The following is a 27,685-nucleotide window of genomic DNA, read 5'->3' as shown; positions in this document are numbered from 1 at the left end:
GTTAAGTAGTTGCAACTCGAGTGACTGCAATGATCTCCTTAAATTGGTTGTGAATTTGGCCCATGATGCATTCTTTGATTGTGTGTTCATTAACGAATTCTGGATCTTTTGAGACAATGTTCCATAATTTCTCAAATTCTTCACTGGCATGCAAGACCCAGTGAAACTAGAAAGATTTTAGTTTGGCTGAAAAATATTCCTTTTAACTGCTACCCACTGTATTGCATACATCCAGCAGAATGTGCCTGCAATGCTGATGAATATAGCAAAGCAGTGCATTTGTACTTACCAGGGAAGTTCTGATGTGCCACTGATTTCAGCTGTATGTGAACAGAATGCAGCAACTCAGCAGATAGAGTGAAGAACCAGCTTTGAAGTAGTTCCCAATTAAGTCCCCATTCCTGTACAGGTAAAACTTCCTATTGCATCAAGTTTTACCTAGATAAGGGGTTCAGAATAAGGTCCTAAATAGGCAACTGGACTTTTATTACTTAAAAACTGCAAAAAACCTTCTCAGCCATCAAGTCAGTAAAGTCAAATGTGCAAGGTGGAATGGGGACATCCACATCAAAATCATATTTAATAGATTTACTAAACCACAGGGGATGGCTAATTTACATCCTCTATCCACCAACTGTATCTAGTTTAGTTTTTTTCTCATTTTGTGGTAGAGGTGGGTCATTTAGCTATAAAATACTACACATTAAAGATATTCAGAATAATGTTTATTTATATTCAGTGCTATAGTTCATTAAATACTGGTATCATATATCCATGTCTGAGGTAATATAAATTAAAAAATATATTCAAGATTTCAGTCCCATACTTGTGCTCTCTCTATTTTTTCTACCATCATACAGAATTCTGAAGCAAACATAGTAGTTCATAGTTTTGAATGCAGCTGTGAATATCATTTTAATATAGTCTTTTCTTGTCTGACTATACTTTTGAGGAGAATGGTTATTGCATGATACATTTTTAGTAGATTTTTTTTCTTATATTAGAATTTTCTCATAAAATCTCACATGTCCAAGTTATAGGATGAATGGGTAGGAGGATGTACTTTGGGCCAAGGAAGACAGACTTTGAATCAGAATGACAGCACATGCTGCAGGATTATTGTCCGTATACATTATGGCCCAGATCCAGAAAAGCCACTTAAGCATGTGCTTAACTTTAAGCATGTGTGTATTCTCAAGTGACTTCAGTGGGATTACTCACGTGCTTAGTTAAGCATGTGCTTAAGTGCTTTGCTGGATCAGAGTCTAGGAGAGACTGCAAACATAAATTAACAATCCTCTTTAACTCTGCATTGTTTGAAAACATTGCTGGTTTTACACTGCATCACCACTGTAGGATTTTTTCATATCAGTGAAGCACCTGTGAAAGTTTCTAACTTGGTTCATAAACAGACCATACAAAAATAAGCTGCTAGACTGACCCTCTTCTCTCCATTTTGATAAAAGCAAAACCTGATTTGAAAAGCTATTAAAGTAATTTTTCAATGGTAAAATATATTTAAGAAAATAAACTCTTCATTTCATCATCTTCCATTGACATATAAGTTTGTTAAAGGGCAGGGCATACCTCTCACTCACAAATTCAACAGACAGAAGCATTTCAATCCTTTTTGCACTATATGCTGGTGTTAGTAAGCCCTTATCCTAAATCTCCATCAAGCCCAACACTAGTGAGCCAAAGAAACAAAAAAAAATAAATGTTTCTTGTATATGTCTTTTTCATAAAGTCCATGGAGAAAAAATATATTTTCCTTATTAAACTCTTATTTAACTCCTGCCATTAAAATAGAAGATACACCTCACCAATATCTATTTAACTTTAACTAGCCATTGTAAATACAAAGGATACAAGTGCTCTGTAAAAATCACTGTGACATGCCATCAAACTCTTTTAGTGTTTCAAAAGTTGTATTGATCCATATTTAAATTGATGAAGCTAAAGCTAACTTTTTGTGCTTGGGTGCTCTTGGAGGTAAAGGTGTACTTTCATCCCATTTTTTTTTATTATTCTATTTTGCAAACTAGTGACAGTGGTGATGATACGATCGTGAAAAATCAATTTGTAGTATTACCAAAGCCTACGGTCTGTATTAAAACTCTCCATGCTCATGCAGTGAATTGCATTGTTGAGGGTTCCATTACAGTGGTACTGCATCTGACCACCAGGTTATATCCATGCAGCACTATATCTTTAGTACTCCACAGAACTCACTATTGCCCTTGGTTCTTCAAATGTTGCCATCATTATGTGCTTTGGGGTAGGTATGGAGAGTATTTCCCCTGCTTCGGTTGGTGAATGAATACTGTGGTCTGTAAGGTTGGAAACCTCTTCCTCGTGATCTTCATACAGTGTATTGACATTCAGCAGAGGGTGAGTAGGATTACGATTCAGTGCAGCTGTTGGTTCTGGTTTGACATGGCTCAGGGTTATATTTGTTGCAGCAGCAGGTGTTGCTATATGATTGTGATTGCAGGAGAGGTAAGCCCCAGCCGCAGGGACAGTTCTGCATGTCTCAGAGGAGTACAGAATCTCTTTCTCATGATGTGGGATGACTGAAAGAAAACAGAATACAGAGTAAATCACTGGCTAGTCTATTTTTCCCCACTAATCCGCCACATAGCTGTATCCTGATCCCATAGAAGTCAATGGGAGTTTTGCCACTGATTTCAATAGGAGAAGAATTGGGCCCAATACACAAGTTTTAATTGGACTCTGAGAAATCTAAGACTACTTCATGCGAGCTTTGACTTTTGAAAATTCTAGTCCTAGAAGCACATTACAGTGTGACTAATAAGTTTTGTAAATATCACTTAAAGCTACATTTTTAAGCATTGCCTATGTGCAGGGCCGGCTCCAGCATTTCTGCCGCCCCAAGAAAAAAAAAAAAAAGCCGCAATCGGTGGCGGCAGTTCAGCGGGGGTGAAAGGGAGTGAGGGACCTGCCGCCCCCAAATTGCTGCAGGTGCCACCTCTCTCCCTTGGCCACCCCAAGCACCTGCTTGTTAAGCTGGGGCCTGGAGCCAGCCCTGCCTATGTGAAATCATCCTCATTACACACATCATAAGCCGCTATTCTACATGAAATAGCTCAACAATGCGTAATCAATAAATGTTTCTTTCCAGAACTTGCTCACTCAAAAGCATTCTTGGGTGGGGTTTAAGGTGGGCATAAAAGCAGCTGTTGTAATTATTTTGTACTCACAACTTAAAATATCCAAACACTTGTTTAAATAAAGATAATCGAGACCAGAAACCCCTAGTAGCTTCAGGGAGTTGGAGTCAGAACAGGCTACTGGATTAAGAATGCTGTGGGAAGTCCTGCACACATATACTGGGGAGTTTGAGGACTCCAAAAAGGAGCATAAGGATTTGGAAATGACAGAAATTTTTAGAGCTCAAATCACTTTTCTGCTGGGCAGGGAGGACACCGTAGCTGTCTGTCTGCTGAGGTCCAGAAGGGGGGGGGGGGGAGGTCTTTGTTTATAAGGAACCATATCTTTAACACAAAGTTTTCTATAACTCCAACTGCACATTTCATCTTTTATATTGGTCACTTATAGTAATAGATAAGTAGATATCTAGCTATGGCGCCCATCACCATAGCATCTCAGCTCCTCATGATCACTTGAAATATTTGTTTTCACAACACCCCTCTGAGCATAGGCGCTGACTTTTATTTTTCCCCAAGGGTGCTCCACCCTCGCTCTGCCCCAAGGTCCCATCTGCAATCCACCACTTCCCCTAAGGCCCCGCCCCTGCTCTGCCCCCTCCCGCCCGCTGCTCTCCACCCTCCCCGAAATGCCTCCCCCATCCCCCAAACAGCTGATCAGTAGCACAGCGAACAGCTGTGGCTGGTGAGCAGTCACAGAGTCGGCCCCTATGCTTCTGAGGTAGGGAAGTACTATTATCCGCATCATACAGGTGGGGAACTGTGACTTGTCCAAGAACACAAAGAAGTCTGTGGCCAAGCTGAGAAATGAACCTGAGTCCCAAGGGTGCCTTTCACACAGACCAGCCTTCCTTAAAGCCAAGTAAGACAAAGGGAAATTTAAATTTATATTAAGGATTACAACTCAACAATAATCTGAGTTTTGGAATCCTCAAGATTCAGGGCATAAGCCAGCCTCTAACAAAAGGGGAGTAGGAAGAAACTTTCCTCTGGGCAGACTATGCCGTAACTGCCTTCTGCACAGTTTCATGCACCTTCCTCAGCAGCTGGCACTGGCCCATCATACACGGGATACTGGACTAGATGGAACACTGGTTTGATTTAGGATGGCAGTTCCTGTGTTACTGGAAAATGAGTGATGTCACTTACAATGAAGTAGAACTGAGAGATAGGAAAGGGTGAGGTATCCTGGGAGCCAACTCTTACCTCTTTTCCCGGCAAAAGTGGTGACATTTTGCATAAGGCCAAATTCAAAATTATGTGGAAAAATCTATCAATACTACAAAAAATATCTGCAAAGCAGAAGGACATGTTGCATAGCTCGGCCTTGCCACAGATCTACTACTCCTTATCACAGGCCTATATTGAGAAATTCTATCTAACCCATTTAAGAAGCCTACTTGCCCTTATATTATCAGCTGCTTAGAAATTTAACAAGATAGAGCAAACAGATCAGGTCATCTTTGAGTTCAACCTACAGCAGACAGCTACTCCAAATTCTGGCCTGTTCAGTTTATCACTGTTGAGATGGTACTGCAATGACATACTGTACCTTTGAGAGAAGAGGTGACATGAACTACGACATTTTCCTCTTGGTTTAAAAATCCACCCTCTTGGCTTTTGGATGTAGGCATTGAGGCAATGGCTTGAATCTCTGGCTTGGGTTTTTTACTACTAAGTATATATGGGTGAACATCCAGGGAAAAGTGCCGTGTATGTTTTTTCTCATTGCCTGTGCTGGAGATGGGGTTTGACTCAGTTTTATGAGATGATGATTGCTGTGAGGTTTTTGACGTGGACTCTATCAGAGGAGCGATAAGGCTATCAGTTGCTGTTTTCCTGCGCACTGGCTTCGGCTTTTCAGGTTTGTGGTTTTCAACCTTCATAATAGCTAACTGCTCTTTGAATGGCTGAGGAAGTGGATTGCTACTTGGGATCCATTTCATTTTCTTCCTAGGTCTCTTAATGACGAGCTGTTCATTGGCATCAATGTCTGCTGGATCGACACTGGGGTCTATAGTCTGAATCCCTGAATCGCGCATGGTTGGTGTGACATCATGATTAGACTGGGCCAGCGCTGCCAGCAACTGGCGCACCACATTATCATACATCAGATCACTTTCATTTGTTATAAAATCCAAGCGATTCAGGGATTTTATATGGTCCCGATTTTCATTGCAAAACATAGCTAGAATATTGATGTCACAAAACTGAGACTTTTGCCACTGTTTCTTGGTCTTTATTCCAACCTTGTTCAGTTTATCAAATATGAAGTTAGACTTGCGGAATATGAAAAGGTGAACTAAGTTGATGAGAATGATCAAGTTCATAAAGCAGAGGAGGACAATGTCTACTCCAGCTATTATCCGTTGCAACTGGACAGCTGGCAGCTTGCAGTTCACCCGGATGTGCAATTTGGAGCTGCTCGTTTTGTCAGGAGGCTCTCCTAGTGCACACGTAAACTCATTTTGCTTCTGCGTAGCATAGTAGGTGGATAAGTATGTAATTGGTATAATGCTTAAAAATATGATAAATAAATGTCTCGCAAGGTAAAGCTTAGCTAAAAAGTTACTTCGCCCTCTTCTTTCCAGGTATTTTTCAAACAAATTCTGCTCAGGGCTTTTTTCCTTTTCTGCATTCTCAATTATTTCTCTTTTCTCCCTCTCTGTGATCCCAGGGCCTTTGGATTGTATTTGTTTCTCTATTTTCGGTGCACGCCCTTCTGCTGCACGGTGGTAGCAGTTATCAATCTCCTGAAGCAAAAAATTAAGCTCAGAAGTCAGTCTGGTGGAGGCCAGAAACTCCCAGCCAAGAGCTGGAATGTACATTATGCCAGCAAAAGCCAGCAGTGCATAAGGAAGGAACTTATGCTCAAACAAGGAGGGCCAATGGCTGGCATCAACTCCTGGCAAGGCATCTATTAGTTCTGTCCAACAATATCCTCTGGCATACAAGGCTTGGTCACGGGTGAAGTTGTGGGGTGTGTAACAGTATATTGGCTCCTCTGTATAACAGAGAGAAAAGTCACTGCTGTGCATTTAACCTACAAAAGGAGCTCTGTAAAATAAATATTTCAAATGATATCAATGTTCTTTTACTGTTTCTTTACATGGCCATCAAGCCCACAAGATTTAATATTAGTTAGTTATGACCCGCACTGCCCACACCCCAGGCAAAACTATCTGCTTGAAGAGCTTTAATAAACCTCAACTAGAAATGTAAAAAAAAAAAGTTTTTATAAATTGCGTTGGCTACCACTTCCAATGTAGAACTCCACACTGAACTCTGGACAGCTAATGAACAGGATATCCTTAACCACTGTACAGTAGCTGAGACTGTAATATCAAAACACATGGCTTCCCTATAGAAATAAGCATAATACATGACTCACCTTAGTGAAATATTTTTTCATTAATAAAGCCAAATTAGTTGTAGTTGAAGTCAATGAATCTAATCCTGTGCAAACTCACAGTAACAAGGACTACTGTACTGAACATGACACAGAAAATTTAAACTTAATATCATCTAGATACTGGGTCAACTTCATCTCAAGTGTCTCTTTGATTTCAATGGCGATACGCCAACAATCTGTCCAGTTAACAGTCTCTTTAGCACTGTAAATATTTAGTTTTACCTTCAGATATTTACTATTAAAGATTTTGCAATAAAATATTCTAGCAATAAAATATTCTATAAGAGTCTAGTGAAAGTTGGAATATTGTTAGTTACTCACAATGACGACCTTGACCTAGACATGCTCTTAGAGGAGAAAGCATGTACTACATCCCTGTCCCCTCAATGCTATGTCTCTGGAGACTATTGGATATGGAGTAAATTTTAATAGTGTTCTGACAGGCATTACAAGAAGCAGTTGCTAAATCAGACCCACGTTAAGTAAATATTTTTCTTCTTGAACGCAGAATGTGCCAAGAACACCAAGCTTGTTTCCATTATGAACACACAACCTGGACTCTGGGAGCAACAGGATTAAAGGGTTTTTAAGGATCAGTTAAGGCTGCTGGGTCTTTAAAAATTGTAACATTCCTTGGGAGTTGTTTCATTTGGTAGCAATGACTAACAATTTCATCTACGTGTTGAAACCCTTCCCCATAAATCACATGTGCAAAGAAGCTCTAATCTTTGCTGCAGCAGTAGGCAAAAAAAAAAAGACCTCCACCTGCCAAATTTACTGAGCTTTGCAAGGGAAACCGAACAGTTCTCTTGTACTGTGGAAGTATCCGAAGGCACATGCACATACTGGTCTTCATGTAACCAAATCAGTGTAAGTACCAGGGTTAGTTCTTAAGTGTTTTGTGGGGGGGCGGTTTGTGGGGGTTTTTTTGAAGCAATTTACTGCAATAAGGATTAGTTTCTAAAGTACAACTAATCTGGGTGGAACAGTTACAATAAATGCTACTAAACAACAATTCAAAGTCAATTCATTTGATAAGCCTAATTAATTAAGTACCTTTACAACAAAGTAAAACAATAGCTCAAAATGATTCAGTTCCAACCTTTCAGAGAGGGCAGTTTAAGTGGAGTATGTTAATGTTACTCAACTTCTCATTTAGACTCATTTTTAAGTGCATTTCCAGAGTCTCTTTTCTCGAGTATCTTTTCTGTTTGCATGAGCCCCAAATTCCAGCAATTAGAAAAAAATCCCAGCTGCAGCGTCTACCACCTGCTTCTACTAGGAAAATGCTCATTAGCTCCCTGGTTTTCGGCAATCATATTACATCCCATTACTGATCATGGGAGATATGTGCTGAGAAATTCCAACTCCTGCCATCAGGGGGTTGGTTACTGTTACTACCTTACTGTTAAGGTTTCCCTAGAGATCCAGTAGGTTCCTATGGAAGAAAATTTCAGTTAAAAAAGTAGCACAGACACTTAATCCAGAAATATATTAAAAGATCTTTCATGCGCTAAGCCACATCTGTCAACTCCAAATTAAGTTTCAGAGAAAAACAATTTCTCCTGTGGAAAAGTATCTGATCATTTCTCCGAGATCACAGTACGTACTGTACCAGAAACATACAGTCAAGACTGTATACAATTGCTCGCACAAAGCAATTGCATTTATTCCGGATCCATGCACCAGCTGGTGTTATGAAATAAATCAGGAACACTGGTTTTTTGTTTTTGTTTTTCCACTGAGGTCCCACAATTAAGTTAACTATTGCAATATTTCAACACAGAATTGCAATTCAATCAAAACAATCTCAATTAAAGGTCATATACTATCTATGTGCCTGCACCATGGATTGGGCACATATTTCAAACTTGGCACAAGGAGTGGTATACTTTGGTATAATCATTTAAATATACTAACTGTATAACTACGTATAGCACATAGGAGAGAACGTAGAGAAAAAGAGGGGGACTGACCATAATGACATTTCTACGTATTTCAAGAGTCATGATGGATCAATATCTAACTGGGCTCAATCCAATTTAATTGGGCTCTCTGGAGTTTGTTAACTTCAGTGAGCACTGGAACAGGCGTAAAGTACTCTACAGGAGCAAATCTCTATAGATTATGTATAGAAATTCTTACTCTACAACCATTTCATTCACATTGGTCAGAGATAAAAATCTGAAGAGTTGCACTATGATGTTTGAACCAAATAGAGTCTCATTTACTAGAGATGACTTCAAATATGATTTTCTCCTGTCGAGTAAAGAAAGTCCAAGTTCTCCTGTGGAAGTTTGCTAGCTCTTCCACTGTTAAATGTCTGTTTTTCAGCTGCTCTCACTGTATGGTGTGAAGTGGGAGTTTTGTAGTTCATGACAGTTATTGAGCACACTGTACTATTTTTAACTGGTGTTTTGTTTATTGATGTTATTTATTTATTGTTTTGACAGGCTTGCTATGAATAGTGCTGTAGCGTTTAAATAATGAGGCACAACACACACTCATGGTGAAATCCAGGCTCAACTGAAGTCAGTGGGAATTTGCCATTGACTGCAATGGAGCCAGCATTTCATCCTCTCTGTACATTTTTAGCGAGGAATAAGCTATGTATACAACCTACAGAATGCGAAGTTCTTATAAATGTGTTTCTAAAACATAAGAGCCAAACTCACCCCTAGTGTAATGTCACTGATTTCAATGAAGTTACTTTAGGAGTGAATTTGGCTCAACATACTTTACTGACTTAGAAAATTAGTATTGATCGACCGTGTTTAACCTAAATAGACATATGTAATCAGGCCATGATAGGATACATATCCTATGGGCCTGATTGTTCTCTGACTGAAACAGGAGTAAATCAGAGATAACGGAGAAAAATCAGGACCTTATAATAATCTCAATAACTACAAAGCTAATGGTAACGTGTCTAGATTGCAGTATGATATGATGAGGATGGTTTGAGTCAACCCCAGTCAGTTCTTACATCTATCTGGCTATCATTTCAGCCACCAGGGCTGAGTTTGCACAACGAAGATGGAACAGGCTTTGTGGGCCTGCTGAAATTGCCCAGGCTCAGCTATTTTTACATTTTCAGTTTTAAAGTGATTTCTGGGTAGGTAAAAAGCATGAGCCCTACAAAAAACAAAACAAAACAGCAAGAGTGTTAAAATCCCAGCTCCAACATTGGAGATACTTACAAACCTAGGTTATTGGGTTTTAACTTTGTAATAACAATAATCTTCTTACATTTATATATCAACTTTCATCGTGAAAGTTCCCAAACCACTTTAAAAAAATTCCCATTTCACCAGTAGTATAGTCAAGTATAAACAAGTAAACAGTTTACTCACTTCTCATTTGGTGAATACGGAGTTTAGTTAGGTTAGTTTATCCAATTCTTTTTTTTACCACTATACCATTGCTTTTCATGTAGTCATTCCAGCCACCAGTGAAATGCAGCCCCTTCTGGGATGAAACACAGTGGCAGCTTAACTGCATACAACAATACTACACAACCGTTTAGGAAAGACAGCAAAGAAAGATGCTGAACCCAACTGAAATGTGGTCAGGACACCAGAAAATGGTGAAAAGTGTCATGGGATCTTTAATGACCCAGGGTGGTCAGAACCTTGATAGTAAGTCTCATCCAAAAGACAGCACCTACCTATCACCACTGATGGGGCACTAATTCACAGCTGGCACAAATGGAAAAATGCTACTTCCATATATGCTTGATCCCACACATTTTCCTGTAGCACCTGCATTTTGGTGGGAGTGGTTTTTTTTGGGTGGGATGGGGAAAGAGGCACCTGTTTTGGGGGGGAGTGGTATGGGATGGTTTCCCATCTAGGCACTGACTGAGACTGCTAAGTTTATATAATTGGATAAGACAACTTCATCAACTGAAATGCCAGCAGTTGATGTTGAACATAATTGAAGATCTAGGGCCAAATTCTGCTTTGATTACACTCACAAACCCCCTTGTTGTCACTGTAGTGTTCCTTTAGGACAATTGTTGATAGAACAAATAACACTGTGCAAGTACCACTGTAAGTGATCTTACTGCAATTCTTTATTTTAATACACTGTATAGTCTGCTATCTGCTAAGATTCAGTGTCCTTTTCTTCTGATATTTCCTAACAAAAATATCCATATAACTTTAAATTCTTCTGTATTTTGACCACATTTACAGCAACTCCGCCTTTGTCCAATTCAACTCTCATATGCAAATAATGGGTCAAATCCTGCTCAACTTACTTATAAGTAACTTTGAAGTCCATAAGACAACCTGCACAAATAAAGTGAGCAAGATTTGGTCAGCTCTTACTGAAATTTTCAGTCAAATTAAAATAATCAATGCAGAATTGTGTGTTGGTATATGTACATACAGGACTATGTAATACTATTAGTTAAGCTACATCACTTAAGAATTACAAATTCCTGACAGCTTAAGTTAGACTATAGTTGTCAGGCTAGAAGTAGTAAGCAAGAAAAATACTGTATGTGATCTTTTGTAAATAATAAATCCTGCCTCTACGATATACACAAATAGCAACTTTAATCTTGGAAGATCCCTCAGTACTTTCCAACTCTACATTCTGTAATCATTCCTCATTGCAGAACTCCCACTGATGACAGGGCATGGCTCCTATTTGTACAGGAATCACTTCATCCCACCACTGGCATGTAGTCATTTGCACTAGTAACACTACCCAACAGACTTTAGGAGAGGAAGGGAACAATAACAACTTTCTTTAAAACTTTAGGTAACAAGAATATAATCACCCAAGTTGGAGTTTGGCTCAAAGCCCAGGAGTTAACAACCCTACCCTTGGAAAGAGTATTGCTGGAACCTTCATGGCATCAGTATTACTGATGTAATAAAAAGTGACCTGGTCTGCAGTACATTGAGAAGACACTGTCAAGGCTGGTAGGCTCTCATCTTTCTTTCTTTACTTTTATAGCTACTTGCAAAAGTTCATGCAGTTTTTACAAGGTTTTCTTCAAAAAGAGTGAATTTCACCTAAATTCACATGCCGTTTCTTTTTTTAAAACCCAATATTTAATATAATGAATACTGGCATCTAAACACTCATGGACAACTACCCTGTAAACAAATCAGGCCCTGCTCCTGAAAAGACTTAGGGTACGTCCACCAATGGCGGCAGCATGTAGAGTATGTGTAGCTACACACTGTTGTGAAAAAGAGGCTGCGTCCACATTGCGGTGTGTACCTACATGCAGTAATGAAAGGCTCAGCCTGTCCCCACCACAGGGAGCTGCCGGAGTCTTTCCCCGTTGTGGGAGCCTTTCCCTGTGGTGGGGAAAGACTCCAGCAGAGGAACATTATACTGCTAAAAATAACAGTGTAGATGGAGGAGGCACTGCTTGAGCACGTAGAGAGCTGTACAGGGTACATACCCTAGGGCAGGGGTCAGCAACCTTTCAGAAGTGGTGTGCTGAGTCTTCATTTATTCACTCTAATTTAAGGTTTTGTGTGCCAGTCATACATTTTCACATTTTTAGAAGGTCTAAGTCTATAATATATAACTAAATGATTGTTGTATGTAAAGTAAATAAGGTTTTTAAAATGTTTAAGAAGCTTTATTTAAAATTAAATTAAAATGCAGAGCCCCCCGAACCGGTGGCCAGGACCCGGGCAGTGTGAGTGCCACTGAAAATCAGCTCGTGTGCCGCCTTTGGCACGCATGCCATAGGTTGCCTACCCCTGCCCTAGGGATTCAGGCATGTCTTTACTCTGCTCACCTAAGCACTGCCTAACCACCTACACTACTATTTATATTTATACTAGGGAGGTGGGAAGTGCATGTACGCTACATGCTGCCTTAATGAGTGTGCAGGAGTAAGCAAGGGGTTAACTATGCACTGAACAATCCCTTTGAAGCCAATGGGATTATTCATAGTGCATGAAGTTAAACATGTGCATCACTCTGAAGGAATGTGGCTTTAGGTCCAGATTCAGCCAGGTGCTTAAACATGTGCCTAACTTTAAGCCAGGAGTTGTTCCACTGCATTCAAATGGACTTGCTTGATGTTAGGAATGGTTGAGCACCATGCTGAACTGGGGCCTAGTGTGTATGGAGCACACAGAAAAAAGGTATTATGTAAGGAAATCCGGTTCCATTTCAAGCATCTAAGAGGTTATAAGAAGCAATAATTGAAAGGTATTTTTAATAAGTATGGAAAATGTATGGATTGTGCTTTTAGTAGATATTTAAAAGAAAAAAGGAATTTAGTAATAATTTATCACGGTCTGCATAAAAGAACAAATAGCCTTTTATACCTGACTTACACCCCAGCTAAATGTACTGTACTCAACAAAAGCAGACTCAGGACCCTATTAAGGAAGGATTTATACCCCATTTATGTTCACGTTTTTGGAAGTTACGCTGTAACTTGCATAAATTCACATCCTTCATTAAGGATTCAACAGTGGGGAAGGGATCAGACAATTCAATAATAAGGAGAAATAGAAAAATGCAAAAAGGAATACAGTGACCAAAAACAAACAATTTCAAAATGAGAAAGTCAGCTAAAAGTTGTTATCCGTGCTAGTCTAGACACAGGTAGGCCGCACTTGTACAAATAGCTATTTTAGTGTACAATTTAACAACATAGTTACACACATTCATGAAAGTCCATGGGACTACTCACATGCTTAGCATTATGCATGAAAGCCTTGATGAATCAGGGCCAGGGGGCTTAAATCTGCAACGTGCTGAAGTCCGAGAGAGCTGAAGGCACTCAGCACCTCCACAGATTGCTTAGCACCTTGCAGAATCAAGCCCTTCTTAGGCAATGCTACAGAAATGTATTCCACAATACAATTCCCTTAGGCTTCAGGGAACACTGTAAAGATCCCGTGTTTTAAACAGACATTAGTCACAATCCAGATTTACACATATGCATTAGGTAACACTGAAACACAGGCTTCTGTTAAATAAGCCAGATGAGAAGCTTCATGAGCTTAGCTAGTACAGAACACTATCATACACTGATAGACCTATCATAATGCAGTAGAATACCATGCCACACCCACAGTGCATCCACAATACATCACAGTATTGACATACGTGCAATCAAACAGCCACAGGCATGCATCATCCACGCTAGGTACATAACTCAGGAATAAATGCGCAATAAAGCATGTAACCAAAGTATTTTATTTTAAGAAAACTAACTAATTGTGTGGTTTTTTAAAGTAATGTTTAAAGGAAAATGGCTCTGGATCCTCTTCTCTCTGGAAAAAAAGAAGTCATGTTACTCAGGTTAAAAAGTTCAGTCTAACGAAAAATTCTCTTACCTAACCAGTAACCAGATCTGCCTTCCCTGTCAATATTTTACAGGGAAGTTACGTATACCTCTATTACTTCTGATATTATTGAAACAATTACTGGGTGAAATCCAGGTTCCATTGAAGTAAACGGCAAAACTTCCATTGACTTCACTGGGGCCATGAGCTCAACAGCAATATTTGAAGAACAGTTATGAAAATATAAGTTCCACATAAGGACCAATTCCTGCAACAACTTACACACACACACACACACACACACACACACACACACGTCTTATCACATATGTAGTCTTACTTAACTCAGTGGGTAAGATTATGCACATGCATAAGTGTTTGTAGGATCAGGCCCTAAGCTAGATCTATAAATTTAAGTATTATTACTATTAATAAAATAAAAAGACAATAACTTTACCTTTATTTAGGAGTACTGTCCTTCACTTCAGAATATAGGCTCCACGCCTGATGATTCAGTTTGTCTTCCTCAGGCACAATTTCCCCCACGATGAGAAAGCCTAGGTATAGACATTTATTCTCCTTTTTTCTAGATCCAGTTGGCCTGTTTAAAAGAAAAATACTTGAAAAAAAAATCAAGAAAAGGTACTACCCTATTGCTAATAGTTCGTAAGGTCCCAGATTCTACACGCCTTACCCATAACTGTGTATGATGAACATAAGCAGTCTTTATGTTTAATAGCCAATGGGCTACCCACACAGATAGGTACAGTTGAAGGTAAATAAGGGTGGCAGAAACAGGACCAATATTTATAATTGTGGGTAGTGCTGTGCTGATTCTCTATTTACATACATTTCCAGTCCTACAGCATAGTCCTACATTATCACTATATAATTAACATTCCCAAATAATTTTGTGTGTGAGTATTTGCTACAAAATATTAACTACATATAATAGACATTACCTTTTCTAAAATTAACTACACAGCACATGCTAAAATTCACTTACCAGGGAATGAGGCGTAAAGGCCTCAACAGTGCCTTGTAATGCCTCCCCCAGGGGAAGAGAAATATTTTTATCTGGGTCCTCATTGAAACGCGGAGGCCCAGAGTGAGAGAATTAGTTCAGAAATAGCAACTGTTGCGGTAGGGGGTGTCAGAAATTCCTAGTTGAAAACCCCTAGACTGCTTCCTATGGGGAGACATTTTTTCAACAATGAGCTATCATCCAATATGCGATGACCATGTTGCAAGATGATAATATCATTGTACAGAGATGTTCCATAGTGACGTACTGCTGCATCCCGCTTCAACCGTTTCCTCCTGTGCTATACAGAATGCTGTGAGGAAAAACAGACATCTGGAGGGAAGTGACACGGCTTACCCTCATAACCACGTGTGTTTCTGTACTGTAATCTTGATTTCCATGATGGATAGCTTTAAGGGACAATATCAGTTCAGTTAGAAGAGAAGAGAAGTTTAGGTTTTGGAGAATGACCAAAATGTAATCAGTGAAATTCATCCTACACACAGGGCCCCAAAGAGAGACCCGTGCTCTGTTTAGAAATATTCCATGAAATAAAAAAAATCTGAAGGCAGCGCAGAAGTGAGGGTGGCAATCCCACAACACCCCTACATCAGCTTTGTGACCCCCATGATGCACTTTTGGGTGGGACCCCCACAGTTACAACAGTGTGAAATTTCAGATATAAACCTCTGAAAACGTGAAACTGACCAATTTAAAAACCCTCTGGCCATGAAATTGATCAAAATGGACCATGAATTTGATAGGGCCCTATTTACTTGGAAACTATCTTTAACCTTCAGGTGAAATTCCCCCCAGGGCAGAGAGCCTACAAAAGACTATCTCTATGTACCATTTATATCCTGTGTAAGGCCCTGATACTACAAAACATGTAAGCATGTGCTTAAACCCATTGCTGCTCTTCTCATCTTATTTGCTGAATCAGGGCCTAAGAGTCTGTTCTAAGTAGAACTTAAGTGGTGCCAAAACACTTGTGCAAGTCCTTTGCACCTTTGTGTCTATGGACAAATTTCTGCCCTTAATTATGCCTTCATGTAACCAAGACAGAATCTGGCCCTGTACTCTTAGCAGTAATAATAAAAAAAATAGTTCTTTGCACTTTACTGCCATATGCTACACTAGGTGCAACCAGAGAGAATTTTGAAAACAAACACTTAAAATTAAAAGCCACTTTATACATATGTCAGATGATTTGAGTATGTGTAACATGCTGCCCACAGCTTGAAACAAGAATATTAGTAAGAGAAGTTGATCAGAGATACTAAAAAAAGAGAACCTTGTGTATTAAATAAATCCTCAACAAACACAATTTAAAATATACTGTAGATAATGAAATGCCTTAAGAGACATTGAACTCATGTAGAAACTGTACTACACAGTGAAATAAGCATCATTTATGCAGAAATGATTACAGATCAGGAATTAAAACATAAAACTTGAACTGACTCATCAGTCATTTAACTTACTGTCTCCTTCCATTACTTCCTCATGAGAATTTTCTAGCAGAAGGGTGGTAGAGGGCTGAGCTAGGTAACTGCTAAGAGATATAGAAATACAGTATTTGTGAGCAATGTTTGGTATTTGAAGGCATCAATTTATAAATGTAATAAGAAGGCCAACAGCAGAGCTTCGTTTTTTGACCAAAACGTAAATCAACTGGCTGCCAATGTTCTGCTTTATTAGAAGTATTTAGCAGCTTTTGAGGGGGAAAATGAACATGTGATAGTTGACTGTGATATGAAAATTATCATTCACTGCGACTGGAAAGCACTGGGTAGTGTACATTATAAGAAAATTAATGTGATTTGGCAATTCTCGGACTCCATCATTAACCTAAAGCTTTCTTTGATCATTCAGAAATCAAACATTTCAACACCGTGATATTTAAAATGGAACGTAACACACACAACAATGCATCCATTCCCTTTGGAGCCTACGCTTCAGCTCCTTACTCATAAAATCTCCCACAGACATCAATGAGAGCATTCTCTGAGTAAGCAGCCCAGCACCGGACCTAACCTGTACAATGGAGAATTTTTCTTTATAATAATGGAACCACTTAGGAAAATAAAACAATACACACAAAATAAGCAGTTAAGAGCAAGGACCAATTCCTCCTAATCTAAAGTAGGCTGAAGAACTTAGTGTCTAGGAGGATGAGGCAACACCACCATAAGTATCCTCACTCTAACTGCAGAATCACTTCTCCTAACAGTCGAATCGCAGCTACCCACAGAACAAACAACTTCAGCGCCTGCCAATGAAGAAAAGTATTCTGCACAGATTATCCTCTGGGCATGTAAATTTCTACTTCGGATGACCTATTTGTGGGTGAGGTTCAGGTCCGCAGGTTTCATGGCTAAAGACAGGAGGAACTGAAGGGAGAGTTAAAACAGCACTGGACACAAAATGATGCACTTCAAAGTCAGATTTAATGTTGTATGTGTAATTCAAGCTTCCAACACTTTGATTCTAGACATTGTAAAAGGGACCTATATATGGAAATGTGCCTGTAGCGCATCCAAACTTTTGGGACTCTTTAGATCTAGATCAAAACTTCACAGCTCTGGCCTATCTCTAGAATGGGAGAAACAGAACATCAAATCCAAATCAACTGCTAACTTTGGGGTAGAGTGGATTTGGGTTTGATTCTGGATTAGAACTGCATGTCTGTCCTGTGGTTACTGTACTAATGTGTAATTAAATGGAATTTTGTGGTGGCTTATCATTTCTTTACATATTCTTCCAAGAAGGATGCAAAGATAGGAGCAATAAAATTCTAGTTCAGTAAGAAAACATTGAAATTGTCACTTTAAAAAGAAAAATTGAAAAACCCCTAGTAATATGAACATACTAATCCAGTGGGCTCTGACATTTCTAAGATTGAAGGCCACCAATAAATAATGTAAAAATTGCACAACTGACACCATAAAATTATAGGCTCACAGCTTGCTTCTAGGCCTGTCTGGCACCTTGTATAGTCATTTTCTCCTGTACAAAGTGGGGGTACATTTCCTCCATTCACACACCAGTGGTAGTGTTCTAAACAAGAGTGGTGTACTGAACACTGTATTGAAATTGTAAGCTATCACTGGAAATGCTCAGGGGTTTTCCTGGTCCTGCTTGCAGGATCTGTACAGAAGCATGCGATTCTGAACCTAGTACCAACTGGTTTGCAGGCAGCCAGCCCAGTGTAAAGAAGCCTGAATTGTGACTCTTTGTTTTGGGGGACAGCCTGCTTTCTCTCTGGTTTTGGATTCTTGTGTGTTATTCTGAATTTTAGGAAATAAAAGTAGTGTTACATTGCCACTCTGCAGCAAGAGTATTTATGTTTTTATCGAATTCTCAGTGTGTATGCCATGAACATATAACAAGGTGCCAGACAGCAAAGAATCAGGCTTGTGTGTATGAAACATTAAGGAATGAAAAACAGAAGGGTTTCTGACCCTTCAAAGGGTCATGAACAGACATGTACCATGCAAGGAGATGCATATGAAGTTGACTGTGCGCTGGAGACTGGTGTATTAAACTCTTTTATTAACATGACTAGGGGTATCTTTGGTATTTTGACAGAAATACAAATATCTTTGACAATAAAGGAAAGTGCCCAAATATGCACAGATGGTAGCTTTCATGTTAAATTAAAAAAAAAAATCATCCTTTTGTTGTCCTTAAGTTTCAGACAATAATTCCTGAAGGAAAACACTGAATAAAAACAAGTAAATTCCTCTGGGCCTACCAGCTTTGTGCATTTGGACTTGTTATCCTCTGTGTACTACCTTCAACACCACTGGAGCCGACTCCTTGAGACCTGGCTATTGTATGAATCCTTGTAAACAAGGCTTTAAGCCCTGAAATTTTAGAAAACAAAACTTGGGTTGCTTAAATTCAAATCCGAACCCATTCAGTCAAAGAATTATAGGCCAATCCTGCTCCCATTAAAGGCAAAATGCCCACTGATTTCCAATGGGAGCAAAAATCAGTGTATGAGATGCAATTTTTCTAGGGCTGGGGTATAGGGGTCAGAGATGGGGAGAGGGCTCATGCCAATCCCTTGGACTCTCTGTCAAGCTCCCAGATTTTTTTGCTAGTGTAATAGCCGAGTATCTTTCTTAGAGGCCTTTGTACCCTCGCTGTGGTTATTGTGTGCCAACTATAAACTTGCTATGTATAGCTGTTGACTCACCCTCTAGGGAGCTTGCTTTCTAGGAATCATGCTATTTTATTTAAAAAAAACATTAAAAAACTTGCAAGTTCAGAAACAACACTGTAAAATGAACTATATGTGAGTAAGTGTCCACAGGTCTATTCTGAAAGACGTCCCGAAGAGCATAAGCAAAGGGTGAATTTCACCTCTTTGCAGAGGGTCAGTACAAGGACCAGGGTATGCCCCATGTAAGCTTTAACGTATGCCCTCAGAGTGAAATCCTGGCCTCAATGAAGTCAATAGCAAAACTACCATTGACTTCACTGTGGTCAGAATTTCACTCTCAAAATCGTATTGGGCTTACAGGGTACAGAGGCCTCATGGTCTCTCTCTGCACAGGGGTGAATTTCACCCAAAATGCATTCCCATCTTGTAGTGAAGTTTGGGGAGGAAATTATTTTAATCTCTCAATAGATTTTGTTTACATTACAGTTTCTTACATCTGGCAAATATAAACTGAGATGACAGTCTATCTCTGACACAAAGTCAGGAATAAAAGTTCATAAAGAGTGACAGCAAAGGTACCTCTGATGGAAGGAAGGCTCTTCCATATTTAAAGCAACATGTAAAATATGAAGCTCACCTATACTGTGGTCTTATTCATAGAGTTAACAAAAGACTTGGTTCAGTGCCTGGTGAACTACTAAATCCTTCTTTACGTGCTAATATAATTATTAAAACAGTAAATCATATTCTTAATTTCTCAGTGGTGATGTAAAGATAAAAGCACTCGGGTACCGGGGCAATCAGTGTGGAATAAACTGCCTAGACAAACAAAGAGAAAGTTATGTTAACTTAAACAAGCATTTGGCTTATGAAATAAACACAGTAGTAACATCATAAACTAACTCTCTCTTTGCTTTACCCATCAGGGAAGTACAGTACACGTTAAATCATGCTACAGAGATAATGATCTTTAAGACCAGAGATGGATTATTGCCTTTTAAATAATTCTCTCTGTTATGACATTTTTTGTTTGTCTTGTTATCTAAAGCAGTGGTCTCCAAAGTGGGATGCGCAAGAGGATCCTCAGGAGTGCACGGCAGGAGGAACGGTTTGTTTGTTTTTTGCTTCGGCAGTTCAGGCGGGAGTCCAAGCAGCTTCTTTTTTTTGCTTCGGCAAAAATGGTAGAGCCAGCGCGGCAGAGGGTGCATGCTCAAAATTTTTTTTACTGATAGAGGTGCACGATCAAAAAAGTTTGGAGACCACTGAGCTAAAGTATAATTGTGCTTGTCTATATTCACTTTCTAGGCCAACGAGGCATGGGCTGATGCTGGGAAACAAGTTTTCTCCTGGTATATTCCCTTTTCCAAGTCACTTGTATAGCACAAGCAAGCTGTCCAGTCAAGTGGACGCTACTACACATGCTCCACTGGATTGCACAGACACTGTTGACTCCTATTTACTCCCTGCTTGGTCCTGCATGCATAAGTACTGGGGTAGAGAAGGGATATGAGTGGCTTAGCTGCACACCACATACTAGTCATAGAGACCCTTCCTACACTAAGCAAGATATGTTGCAAGAAACCATTGCTCGGAGCTCACCCCACCATACTTGTATAACACCCTTAATTACATACACTGCACTCAGTGTTTTACAAGTACTGGTTGCATAAGCCTGGATAGATCTGCCCATAGGTTTCTTTTTATTTAGGAAGATTACATTGGCTTTAAGTGGCTTTCCATGGATATTACTATTTACAGGAATTAGGATTCGTAAGTATCATCAGTTCTTATTGTTTATTCTGACACAATAACTTCTGAATTCAAGGGCACAAAGCAGCATTTGGGAAGCTGCCATGGTATTTGCGATAAAGATACAATAAAAAAAAATCACCCCATTTTTGCCAGCAGAGTTTGCTTTTTCTATATCTACTATCTAATTTGCCAGAAGGTATGGAGAAGCATTCAAAGCGAAGAGCATAGCTAGACTTTGGAAACTATAATGACAGTACATGGGTAAAGCATAATACAAGCATCAGGAAGCAGGGTATGTGCTAATAAAAATCACTTAGCAATAAGGCATGTATTCAGCAGGACGAACATCATTAGTAAACACAATGTACAATCTCTCTGAACAAGTGTAATTTCACTAAGAAGTCTGAGTAAACAGAGCCTTGGTAATAAAAGAGCTAGGGTCTAATCCTGCTCCTATTAAAATTAATGGGAGTTTTGCTACTGATTTCAATGGGAGCACAACTGAGTCCTTAGTAATTAGAAGCTCTGATCCTGAGTTGTTAGCTCCCAAAGAGAAGACAATTTTGTTACACCAAGTCCATGCTGAGCTTACATTATAGTTTTATTATCCACTCAATTATTTTTTTTTCATCCAGAGTGTCTTTTATTTCCCCCCTTCCTTTTCTGTTTTGTTTTTTCTGAGTTTTGGAGCATCTGATCAACCCAGTGACATCACTGGAGAGCAGAATGTGGCCCATTTTCCCAGTATAATATAATGGTGTCCTTTGTGCTGAGAGGCGAGGTTTGTCCTGTCTATGCTTTTATCTTTCTTTGGACCAACTTCTGCTGGTGGAAGATACAGGCTTTCAAGCTACATAGAGCCCTGTGTAGCTAGAAAGCCGTACCGCCCACCAACAGAAGTTGGTGCAATAAAAGATTACCTCATTCATACCCTGGGCTCAACACGGCTACAACAACTGCAAAAATTGCTTTTAGCATAAGCTACAGTTTCGTGATCCCAAGGTGAACTTAGCATATAGAGCAGGGGTCGGCAACATTCGGCACGCGGCTCGCCAGGGTAAGCACCCTAGCGGGCTGGGCCAGTTTATTTACCTGCTGACGCGGCAGATTCGGCCGATCGCGGCCCCCACTGGCCGCGGTTCGCCGTCCTGGGCCAATGGGGGTGGCAGGAAGTGGCGCGGGCGAGGGATGTGCTGGACGTGGCTTCCCGCTGCGAACCGCGTCAGCAGGTAAATAAACTGGCCCAGCCCGCTAGGATGCTTACCTTGGCGAGCTGCGTACCGAACGTTGCCGACCCCTGGTACAGAGTCTGTGACTAGACTCAAATGATTTTGGTCTATCTGAAAAAGTTGTTTGACTCTTAAGGATACAGACTGCCCCTTCCACACATAAATCGTCCCAAGGGTAAAATATGTTCCTCAAGCTGCAGAGATAAAGGCAGATTTTCCCTTGCAGGGAGTGCAGTTTAAGCCAAAAGGGAAAATGAAGGATTTATGTCAGTAAAATCAGCAGCTCCACTAGATTCACATGCACTTATTTGCTTCTCCTTGCAGAGTGACATCCAGTCGGAGAATCTCTCAGCCTCCCCTCCCTTAATCACATGGTTCCCTTTGGAACTCTTTCTCTGAAAGGACTGTAAACATGGAGGTAAGTTACTGCTCCTTTTATCAGTTAAGTCATGGATAGATTTCTACTGGGAAATCCACATTATCCAGAGGGAAGTTATCAAACTCCTTCCCCTTCCTCAGAAGGTTACCTCTAAGACCCACAAAGCCTGCAGATGTCACACAGAAGGGCACTTGCAGTGCAGGAGGAGCATGCTACAGGTAGGGTTCCCCCTTCTACAGGGCTAGTTGAGGTTCTGCCCTATTTTACTTCTCTCCACACCAAGCAGAGGAAGAGAGAGAGTCTAAAGCCTTTAAATTCTGTGGTGATGATTTTCAAAAATCACTAGTGATCTTGCATTCTCAATATGAATGACCTTACAAGGGGCTAATTTTCACCACATTAGCACTCAGCACTTTCTGAAAATGAGGCCCCTTCAAGGTGTCTCAGGTTGGGCATCCAAAAACTGAGGCACTAAATATCACTATTCATGTATAAAAATCTTGAGCTATAAGTTTTTTTTAAAAAGTAACTGGTTTAAAATTGCTTTAATTTGTAACATTAAAATGTCTTCCATTTAAACAAAATAATTTGTCAAACAGTTAATCCTTCATATGGTTTATGAATATTCAAAAATAGAACCAAATAGGATACAGAGTTGTAAAAGTCAGCCCCAGTGCATACGCAATAAGGGCTTGATTCTGTCATGCTTGCCTGACAAAACTCCTACTGAAGTCAACACTACCTACTAACGCTACTAGCTGCAGACTGCACAATCAGTTCCCACATTTTTTGAACACAAATTTAACATTGCTTTTCAGTAAGCAGCCTTAGATCACTTGTGCAGTGGTCAGATTAATACAATAAAGGCTTAAGAGCTCCATTCATCAAGTCCACATTTCACAAACTAAGATATGTTTACTTGAGAAACTAATTACTTCAAAACACCCACAACAATTTATGGGTCCCTAGTTTTCGAAGTTCAATATGAAGGATTGATTTCATAGACCATAAAGGCTTTGAAGGGGATGCTATGGTCAATCTAGTTGAAAATATAATGTTTACCAGTGTCTGAATACAGATTTTCACAATAGACAGTAACAACCTAGTAGGCAAATAGTTATTTTCATAATCGCAATTGGGCCTACCACAATATGGATGTAGTATAGATCTATAAAATTACTACTGTTCACCTAACAGTGCAGTTAAACATGCTCACAATCCACTAGTAAATTTGTATAATACAAGATATGTTTAAAAATCGTTTTTGGTAGATCAGCATAGCTTCTGTTTAATAAATAAAACAAACATACTCAAGTGGCTGCCTCAGCTCATTTTCACAAGTGCATCCACCTGCAGCATCATAGCAATGGCAGAGTAAACTCCCTTCAGCCCCAGCAAGTTCCCCAGAGATCAGAGGAGTAACTGATCGGAAGAAATCACTGCCTTGCAAACACAGGGCCGGCTTGCAGTCCTATTGGTTTAAAGCAAGCTGCAGGAATAAAGAGAGTGGAACTGGGCCCTGCATATTTCTCCCTTGGGGTTGCCAAGTTTGGTTGGAAGTATTCCTGGAGGTTTCACCACCTCACAGAATCTTTAATTCTTGGAGAGTTCAGGATAATCCTGGAGCGTTGGCAACCCTACTTGTTCCCCTGTAGAGCTTTATCTGTCCGCAGAGAGCTACCAATCTGTAGGCCCGCTACCCACAGAGAAAGCCACACAATGATCGCGCCATCTGCTGCCCCTTCCCTCCCGGCTTCGCCCACCTGCGCTCTAGCTACCCCCTCCCCGGGTGGGGTGAAGCGCCGAGCGGGGGCATGCTGGGGGTGGGCGCCCTGCTGCCCTTACCGGCGAAGTTCTTGGTGAAGACCAGGGTGACGAGCAGAATGGGGATGAGGACGGTGCCGATGGTGACCACGCGGTCGAAGGGCAGCTCTAGCTTGAGCTGCAGCAGCAGCGCCGCCAGCGAACCGGCCTTGTCGTCCTGCTGCCCGGGCAGGATCAGCTCCTTCAGCTTCTCGCCCGCCAGCAGAGCAGTAGCCATGTCCGGGTGGTTATCGATGATGTGTTGCATAAGCAGCTGCAGGCGGGTTCACGCCGCACCAGGCTCCCCGGGGGGTGGCCGAGCTTCGCCTGTGCGTGACTCTCCGGAGGCGCGGGCGCTCCCAGCCTACAGGGTGACACTGACAATGAGAACAGCCCATGCAGATGGGAGCCGCAGCCAGGGACCAGGGCAGGTGGGGCAGCGGGCCGGCGGGCGTGCAGCAGTGGCACCATCTTTAGCTCGCAGGAGATGCTGTTCCTACTGAGACTGCGGTCTGCCGCCCGGAAGTTATCCCGGGCATGCTCCGCAGCTCTGCGCTGGAGAGCACGCACCGGCACCCAGGGAAAGCCAGGCAAAGAGGGCGATGCAACAGAGCTATATGATCGGGGCAATGATGCAACCAGAGCCGCACGGTGAGAAATCAAAGAGCGACACGGGCAAGGCAGGGAGAGCTGTGCAGTAACACTCAGGGAAGAGCCCTGCAAGAAAAGGCCGTGGGAGGTGGGCAATCAAAGGCATTCAGTGCTAAGAACAATGCAACGAGCTCTGCAATAACCAGCCATATAATAAAAGCCGGCCAGAGCCAGCTACCCCAGCTAAAGTGATGCAGACACAGGGAGGAGGGCATTTACCTGGTAACTTTGGTCTCTTCAGCTTCAAGCGGATGGTGTGAGCCAAACGGTGACGTTGTAAATAACTGCAGAGGCGAAAACAACTTCCCCCCTCTCCCGCTAACGGGAGGAGGAACCGCACCTCCCACAGTAATACAATCACCCCAAACTGGCGTGGATGGGAGTGGTGGTGGTAATTTATCGGTGCTTGTTATTGCCGCTGCTGAAAGGCTCTTGCACAGAAATTTCCATCTGCCCCGAGCAGCAGCAACGTGCAGAGCAATTCAAGAAGGGGCTTGCAGCGGCGGGAAGGAGGCTGCAGCCCGGGAATGAATCGGCTGAACGCAAGAGGTCCTTTTAGTTGTTAAACCCAACATCTGGAGCCTGCCTAGCTGGAAGCAGCAGCAGGGGGAGGGGAAGCTGGGAGCGGCGCTGGCTGTTACCAGGCAGGCACGGCACAGCACACGAACGGGCTGCAGTGGTAGCGCTGCCACGCGCTGGGGCTGTGGCGCCGCAGCACGGCTCTGGCTGCAAGCAGCCGGATTTGGCAAGCGGGGCTATTGCCAAGCATGCTCAGTAGCCTCGCCTGAAGGGGGGCTGCCCTACCTGGGCATCCTTGCCCTCAGAACCGCCTTCCTCAGCTGCTGGTGGGAGCAAATCAAGGGGAGGCACAGGCAGCGTTTGTGCAGGGGGACACAGCATGTCCAGAGGAGGGAGTGGAAGGAGGGAGCCAGACGTGCAGATTCAGGGACGGTGCAGGAGATGAGGCTGAGAAAGGAGGCGATGGACTGACTGCAGGAGGAGTGGCGGAAGCTGGGAGATAAGGAGGGATCGAGGAGAGAAAAGTTAACAACCATGGGTTGAGCAGTTTACAGTGATGGCCAGAATAAGGCAAGGGCAGCACAGACGTTGAGTTCCTGGTTGGCTGATCTCAGCATCCCCTTCCCAGGCTGGGCTGTTAAAGGCAGAGGGTAGCTCAGTGCCTAGATAAAGCAGCTCATTATCTGAAATGACCTGGCAAAAGAGACCTGGCTCAATACAATATTCAGGCTCTCCAGCTCTTGCAATTTTTTACAACCCCAGCTACAGGAATCATAATCATATTACAGGAGAGCATATCTTTCATTTAAAATATTAAGTTTCTAGCCCTCCTGCTTTTAGAGAAAAGCTTGAAAGGTGAAGCAAGTGCACCCTGAAAGCCAACAGCCAGAAGGTGGATTTAACAGAGCCCAACATTTAAAAAAAATCATTTACAAACAAATCTCATGATTTTTGGGAGCCAGACTCTTTTTAAAAAAAGATTTGTGGAGTTGGCAATACTGAACATTTTACACACACACACACACACATATATATATAATCGTACATATTTTTGGCATTCAAAAGAATTGTTAGTTTACATAGGTGTAGTATGTCTGCAGGTAGCCTCATATCTGTTCACAAGTGTCATGTCTGCTGATCTGATTGCCTGACTGTTCCTTGTCACTCTGCTCAAAACATAGTTTCACTCCTAAAATGCATTTATTTAAAAAGCAGTATTTTTTATTTCTTGTCCTTAGCACACTATCATATTTCTTGGTTAACATTGTACAGATGGATTTAATTTATGGATTTAATAGCAAATAATCACAGAAAATAATTCTAGTAGTTAAGTAGTCACCTCTCAAAGTGTTTTGTTGTAAAATTTCCCATGTTCTTATTGTGATTTTAATTTATAATTTTATATTTATTTTCTTTTGTATAGCAAGTTTATTCTTTGCCATTATACAGCAGAACCTCAGAGTTACAATCACCTCGAGAATTGAGGTTGTTCATAACTCTGAAATGTTCGTAACTCTCAACAAAACATTATGGCTGTTCCTTCAAAAGTTTACAACTGAACATTGACTTAATATAGCTTTGAAACTTTACTATGCAGAAGAAAAATGCTGCATTCCATTTATTTTTTAGTAGTTTTTGTTTAACACAGTACTGTACCTACTTTCTTTTTGTCTCTGCTGCTGCCTGATTGTATACTTCCAGTTCTAAATGAGGTGTGTGGTTGACTGGTCAATTCGTAATTCTGGTGTTCATAACTCTGAGGTTCTACTGTATAACTTCAATGCTATCTGATTTTCTGGGTTGTCATAAGACTTTTTCCCACTCATTCTCTTTGATCCACGTACAAGAACTACCTTTCTCCCACTGTTACTTCACCTTTCTCCAGCACCAGGTCACCACTTGCGTGTTGAATTTACTCCTGAAATTCATGAAGGGCCCAATACTACCTTATTTGAAATACCTCCGCAAACCAAAATTTCTACTGAAGTTTTACTAAACATAGATATGTTTTTTAGCTACCTGGACTCACATGACATTGATATTAAACACTGGAATAAATTGCCTAGGGAGGTTGTGGAATCTCCATCTCTGGAGATATTTAAGAGTAGGTTAGATAAATGTCTATCAGGGATGATCTAGACAGTATTTGGTCCTGCCATGCGGGCAGGGGACTGGACTCGATGACCTCTCGAGGTCCCTTCCAATCCTAGAATCTATGAATCTATGATATCAATGAGAATATCTGTATCACAAAGTTAAGCACTGGTTTAATTTTTTTTC

General features: G+C 41.0%; 1 protein-coding gene across 10 annotated transcripts; it reads right to left on the bottom strand.

The window, feature by feature from the left end:
* Positions 1-708: 708 nt before the first annotated feature.
* PANX2 (pannexin 2) lies at positions 709-25,477 on the bottom strand. Of its 10 annotated transcripts, none has more exons than XM_034767550.1 (4): positions 25,106-25,477; positions 24,278-24,599; positions 4,741-6,192; positions 709-2,573 (listed from the first exon to the last, which is right to left on the bottom strand). In XM_034767550.1, the coding sequence occupies exons 2-4, from the start codon at positions 24,501-24,503 to the stop codon at positions 2,212-2,214; spliced, it is 2,040 nt and encodes a 679-aa protein (XP_034623441.1). In that variant the 5' UTR covers positions 24,504-24,599; positions 25,106-25,477; the 3' UTR covers positions 709-2,211. The 10 variants fall into 10 exon arrangements, 3 of the variants coding, with proteins under 3 accessions (XP_034623441.1, XP_034623450.1, XP_034623460.1); XR_004645405.1 differs by lacking the exons at positions 709-2,573; positions 4,741-6,192; positions 25,106-25,477 and adding exons at positions 13,773-13,865; positions 14,335-14,478; positions 16,386-16,456 and having other exon boundaries at positions 24,278-24,357; XR_004645404.1 differs by lacking the exons at positions 709-2,573; positions 4,741-6,192; positions 24,278-24,599; positions 25,106-25,477 and adding exons at positions 13,773-13,865; positions 14,335-14,478; positions 15,259-15,311; positions 16,386-21,846.
* Between the last annotated feature and the right edge of the window lie 2,208 nt (positions 25,478-27,685).

The sequence above is a fragment of the Trachemys scripta genome, chromosome 1 (assembly GCF_013100865.1).
Source record: "Trachemys scripta elegans isolate TJP31775 chromosome 1, CAS_Tse_1.0, whole genome shotgun sequence".
In the NCBI taxonomy this organism is placed as follows: domain Eukaryota; kingdom Metazoa; phylum Chordata; order Testudines; family Emydidae; genus Trachemys; species Trachemys scripta.
This window is presented reverse-complemented; position numbering and strand designations above follow the sequence as displayed.

Coding starts and splice junctions, on each gene's coding strand:
- PANX2 (XM_034767550.1), bottom strand. CDS start 24,503: ATGCAACACATCATCGATAACCACCCGGACATGGCTACTGCTCTGCTG. Junction 6,193..24,277: donor CTTCACCAAGAACTTCGCCG/GTAAGGGCAGCA, acceptor TCTGTTATACAG/AGGAGCCAATATACTGTTAC. Junction 2,574..4,740: donor TGTCACCTCTTCTCTCAAAG/GTACAGTATGTC, acceptor GTTTTCTTTCAG/TCATCCCACATCATGAGAAA.